We start from the raw sequence: 5,903 nt of genomic DNA, 5'->3' as shown, positions 1-5,903 counted from the left end.
AACCCAGAGCACCTCAGAGTGCCCCCCCTCTACCCCCTTGCTAATTAACGAGGAAGTATATTCCTCCTTGATGTAGAGTGCTACTCCTCCACCTTTCTTTCCTATCCTGTCCCTCCTGTATAGCCTATAGCCCTTGACACTCACCGCCCAGTCATGCGGTGTCACACCCAATTCTTATAAATAAACTAAACAGTTGCAATGTAGATTATTACACAGTCCAGTGGGTAGAAAATTGACTTATGAGACGCACCCAGAGAGTGGTGGTGGATGGGTCAGTTTCTACCTGGGGTAACATGGGCAGCGGAGTCCCGCAAGGCTCTGTCCTGGGACCGGTACTATTCAATATCTTCGTTAGTGACTTGGACAAGGGAATAGAAAGCACCCTGTCCAAGTGTGCTGATGACACCAAACTATGGGGAGAGGTACACAAACCAGATGGCAGGGAGCGAATCCAGGTTGATTTGGACAGGCTGGGGAAATGGGCCGAACAGAATAGGATGCAGTTTAACAAGGACAAGTGTCATGTGTTGCACTTAGGGAGAAAGAATCATCAGCCTGGGAGGGACCATTTTAAGTAGCACAACTACGGAAAGGGATCTCGAAGTTGTAGTCAACTCCAAAATGAACATGAGTCACCAGTGTGATGAGGTAATAAGTAAAGCTAACTGCACCCTGTCTTGCATAAGTAGGGGCATCACAAACAGGTCTATGGAGGGGTTACTTCCTCTCTGTGTGGCATTGGTCAGGCCACAGCTGGAGTACTGCGTCCAGTTTTGGGCACTAAACTTCAGAAGGGATGTGGATGGCCTGGAGAGGGTTCAGAGGAGAGCCACTCATCTGGTTAAAGGCCTATGTGAACCATTTGGGAGACCTGAACCTCTTCAGCCTCCACAAGAGGAGGCTGCGAGGTGATCTCATGGCCGCCTACAAACTCATCATGGGGGGACAACAAGAAATAGGGGATACAATGTTTCCCTGGGCGCCTGTTGGGGTAACTAGAAACAATGGCCATAAACTGGAAGAGAGCAAATTTAGATTAGACATCAGGAAAAAATTCTTTACGGTGAGGGTCGCTAACTTATGGAATAGACTTCCAAGGGAGGTGGTGCTATCTCCTTCCTTGGAGGTGTTTAAAAGGAGATTGGACAAACACTGGGCTGGGATCATCTGATCCTAGCGCTCTTTCCTGCCCAGGGCAGGGGGGTTTGACTCGATGATCTAATCCTAACAACTATGAAACTATGAAATGTGGTTGTCTCCTTTCTGTAACAGATATTATGAGCCCAAACTGTCTCTTCCCAGTTGTCTTAGGGGAGGGCTCCTAGGTCTGTGCATTTGCACTTCCAGTTTATTAAGAAGAAGTACCTGCCATCTGCTAAGTTGTGTCAGTTTGAACTTAATCTTTTGACCTAGCTATCTGGGTCCCTAACATGCTCTGGAGAAAGTGGAAAAGAACCTGGTCCTGGTACATCAAGTGACCAAGAAAAATTAGAAAATTCCTTACTAGTCCCAGAGGAAGAAAAGTGAGTTGTACAATGTTTATCAACATACAAAAAAGCTCACAACACCAACTGAGGTCAATAAGGGCTGTACTTTGAACATGTAGCCTCCTGACAGATGTGAAAAAAACAGCGCTTTAGCGGAGGAGGCAGCACATTAGTTCAACCTGGCTCTGCAGCATCTGTATAGATCAGGTGCTTCAGCATGCTTTTTGGCGCCTTTATTCAATAGCTGATTTAATCAGCTATTAGATAAAAGTACCAAAAAGCCCAACTGAAGTGCCTGATTTATACAGGTGCTGGGCAAGCTGGGTCCAACTAATGTGCTGCCTCTTCTGGGCATGTGCTGCACTTGGTGTGGGGTGGAAGGTGTGCCAAGCTTAAAGTGCTGGTTTTTGTTTTTATTTTCATGTATGTAAGTGTCCATAAAGTGTAAGTCTAAGTGCTTATTCCTTTCATATTGTTCACCCCAAATCATTAAACCTTATTTTCTCTGATTCTTAGCTTCCTATATGTAAAATAGATATAGAAATGGCCTCTTATTTCATGAGGTGCAATGAAAATTATGTTTGTGAAGCACCAAGTTACTGTATTGATGAGCACAATAGAAAATCCCCTAGGAAAACTAGCAAATCTTTGTATCATGTTCGCCTTGAGCGCTCTGCCATAAATAAAGCCTGGGTCACACACTAAACAGTTAGGCTAGAGCCAAGTATCAACTAGCTGCTCATTCTGTAAGCATGGTCCCTCTGGATACACTGAATAATCAGTGAAAGAAGAGTTGTATGTGATCATGTGATTAAAGACTCTACACAATGCGCACGTACAAAGGAAACAACAAAAGGTTGTTCTGACAACTAAAATATTTCCTAATTTCTTGGTGCGTGACTTGCAGCCTTAATGATCTTTTAACAAATATTTTGGTGTATTACAGAAAATACATAAAGTATACTCACATAGCTACCTGATAGTACTACAATTAATATTATTTAAATGCAGTATTTCTCTTTTTCCACTGTTACTTAGCTGTGTAATGAAATACACATTACAATGTATATAAACAAGGGGATAAATTAAGGGTTTTAATCGAAACAATGGTATTCCTAATTTCTGTGCTTGAAGATCTGTATTTAAGATTGTAATAGCATAAGTTTTTCACTTAAACTACAAGTCAAGTGTGTGTTGATTTCCTCTCCCCTCCCTCCCCATATTTTATGTGGAATTATTCTTTTTGAATACTTAATAGGAAAAACTGTTCTTTCTGGGAATTAAAACATGTGTAGTCAGGCTGAATAACATTCCAATTAATATTTACTAAAATAGCATTCTTAACCTGCTGCTTCTATGCATTTCAAGTGCTTTCCAGGACTGTTATCTCCTTTGATCTTAGAGAAGATATAAAAATTACACACTAGTCTTCACTCTTTAGTGCATAGCTTGCTTGTTCTTTTGCCTCTTTCTCTTGTTCTTTGTATGGCTTCCTATGTCACGTTTCCCTTCAGGAGTGTAGATCAATGTCATGACAAAAATCCTTACCTTTCATATTTATACTGCACCTTTTCTTGTCATTTTTGAAGAATTTTTCTTTAATGTTTTAGCGCAGGAAGTCAGGTTTTACCCGACATTAGCAACAAATGTATTGCTTATTGACAGCAGTACAATTAGGAGTGGGTTTTTTTTGTTTTTTTTTAATTTTAAGGCAAAAGGTAAAGAATTAAGCCCTGTACGGTGTTCTTTTTCAAGTTCAGGCGGTGGGAAAAGTGTATTGGATGGTAGCTAACCCATTTTTTGTTACTAAATAAACATTCAGCTAGTGAATGAAAAATTAGTTTTTCTCTGGTATAACAGACTTTACATGGCTTATTTTTTAATGCTACATTAAGGAAAAATAGATCTGAACTACTGCATGAACTGTTGAAAATTACTTTTGGAGTATCCAAATTCTTCGAGATGCAGTAATTATAATAAAGAGCTATATCGTCCACATAGTATAGGATTTTAGATTAGATTGTTATGCAGGAATCAGATAGCTTTGCATGTCTGCAAATGTTCTTTTTATAACACTCAGTGTTAAAATCACCATCAGAAGAAGATGATAGTTTGTGATTATTTTTAATGTATGCTGAGCTTTGTTTATATATGTTGAGCCAGAGGTGTTTTCAGTATCTATATTTTAATGTGTGCTTGTTAAATTTAATAATACTATTACTTAGTGCTAACAAATTTTGTACTTTGTTTTCATAGGTTCTTCAAAAACAGCTAGATGATGTCAAGGAGGAAGAAATATCATTGTTAAGCAAGCACAAAGAGGTGGAAAGTGAGCTAGCAGCTGCTCGTGAACGCTTACAGCAGCAGGCCACCGATCTTGTGCTCAAAGCCAGTATGTATGTCTGTGGCTTTATATGTATTTAGTCTATAAATGAACCTCAAATATTAATTCAAGATTAAACTTTCTCTTTTCATTTTGTATTTTAAATTATGCAGATTTACAGTGGCTAAAAGGTATTTTACATTTTCTGTAAAAGGTTCTGAAAGATTTGTATTTTTTTTTAAATCTTATTCAGTATGCATTTTTACTTAAGATTCTTGTCCAAATTCACGTGCAAGTGTGCATGTGCCTCAAGCACCCAGGTTCAGAGACTTTTTGCCTTAGCAGTACCTGTGTGTGTGCACGTGTCCTGCATCTATTTGAGTTTTGTCCCAAAGGCCTAACAAGATGTTGTATGCTTCCTATTTCTCAGTTCCTCTCAACCACTTCTGGCTCAAGATAGGGCTTCTGCTGTCAGGCTGGAACTTTTGGACTTAGGACTACTTTGAAAACATTTTTAAATGCTTAATAAGTTGTTAGTATTTCTCTCGTCCAGGGTGGCCAACCTGCAGCGCCAGGTTCAAAAGTTAATATGCATGTCCTTGAATCTTTGCACAAGCATACGGGGACCAGCTTGCATTTCCATTTCTATACCATTTGGAAACTGGTCACTGAATGCTTGTACAAAGATTCAAGGAGATGCATATTAACTTCTGAAGAGCCACATGTCGCTCCAGAGCCACAGGTTAGCTACCCCTGCTCTAGTCCCTGTTTTATTTCTCCTGATTTTTGTTTGCCTATTGACAAGGCAGGAGAACAGCTTGACATTTGTCATGTGGGTTTCATTAGGTTAGCAGGGCTCCATGAGGACCTGCCTACATTTTAAATGCTGTGTAGGGCAGTGGTTTTCAACTTTGTTGGACTCAAGGCACGCCTCAGAAAATGACAACTCTTAGCTTTCCCTTATTTTTTGAGTATAGAAAAATAATAGAGCAATTCTTCTGTTACAAAGAACTCCACATCAGGGCAGAATGTTTTTAACAGTAACATGTTTTCTGACTCATGCATAAGTGCTTCACACCTAACTGAGTTAATATTCCATGGCAATCTATGGCATCCTTAAAAGAATCTCAGAGCACTTCAAATTGCTGCTGTAAGGTAACTCTTTCCTCTCTTAGGGCATGTACACCTGACCCAAAAAGCAAACATAAATACCAGGCTAAAGAACTCCCATTCAGCCCACTTCATTCATCCTTCCTGTGAAGCACTGGGGAAAAATGTTCTTCTATAATAGGAATTGATCTTCACTGACAGGCTTGTCAAAGCTTCAGTTCTTGGGCAGGAAGTAAAATATTTGATAAAACTTTTGAGAGATGCCATTACCACCCAAAATACCAAATAAGTTTTCCACCTTTTGGGGCTTGATTGCATGGCCCATTTTGGGGCAGCAGTGGCTCTGCATATTATAGCTTCAGTGCAATCACAGCTGCCTACAGCATCATGTTCATTGTGGTGCCTACTCTCAATATCCTTCTCCATGAATCTACCATTTAGGAAAATTAAAATCATCTTCTTGTTCACTTGGTCTCTTCAGTCCTGCTTTCATCTGACACTAAAGACAAAAGATACTAAGAAGCATGATATAAGCAGGAGGCAGTGTATTTCATTTATCGAAGTACTAATGAAATTATTTAGGAATCTTGGGAGTAGCTAAATGTAAAACCTGTTCTGCCAGCGATCACGTCTAGATTATTTGGGTTATGTAAATTCTTGAGCTCTTTGTAACTTCTTTACCTAGATGAAAGCTGATCTATGAGGAAAACTAAGTCCACCTCTGAGGACTTAATTAACAAAAAAGAAATATTTCTATTTGATTTAGCCTTGGAAAGAATTCCCAAAGGGGCACCTGTTTTCCAACTTTGTCCATAATACTGGCATAAATCTGATCTTACTTTCGTTATCTCCTTACCAGGAGTCTAAATACCGTGTTTCCCCGAAAATAAGACACTGTCTTATATTTATTTTTCCTCAAGAAGACACACTATGGCTTATTTTCGGGGGATGTCTTATTTTTAAAACAGCATTTTTTTTTTTTT

At 39.4% G+C, this 5,903-nt stretch overlaps 1 protein-coding gene across 5 annotated transcripts in view; it reads left to right on the top strand.

Moving 5' to 3' along the window:
* FAM184A (family with sequence similarity 184 member A) overlaps positions 1 to 5,903 on the top strand; it is a 202,726-nt gene that overhangs the window by 73,999 nt on the left and 122,824 nt on the right. For all 5 annotated transcript variants that reach the window (XR_002101670.1, XM_019537968.1, XM_019537967.1 and 2 more), the window contains exon 3: positions 3,744 to 3,879. Coding sequence is in view for 4 of the 5 variants with exons in the window: in XM_019537968.1 (XP_019393513.1) it covers positions 3,744 to 3,879 (136 nt within the window). In the remaining variant the exon portion in view is untranslated. The remainder of the gene's footprint in view (positions 1 to 3,743; positions 3,880 to 5,903) is intronic.

This window comes from Crocodylus porosus, unplaced genomic scaffold, assembly GCF_001723895.1.
Source record: "Crocodylus porosus isolate Cpor-Errol unplaced genomic scaffold, CroPor_comp1, whole genome shotgun sequence".
Classification (NCBI taxonomy): Eukaryota; Metazoa; Chordata; order Crocodylia; family Crocodylidae; genus Crocodylus; species Crocodylus porosus.
Note: the sequence above shows the minus strand (reverse complement) of the source record. Positions and strands in the feature narration are given on the sequence as shown.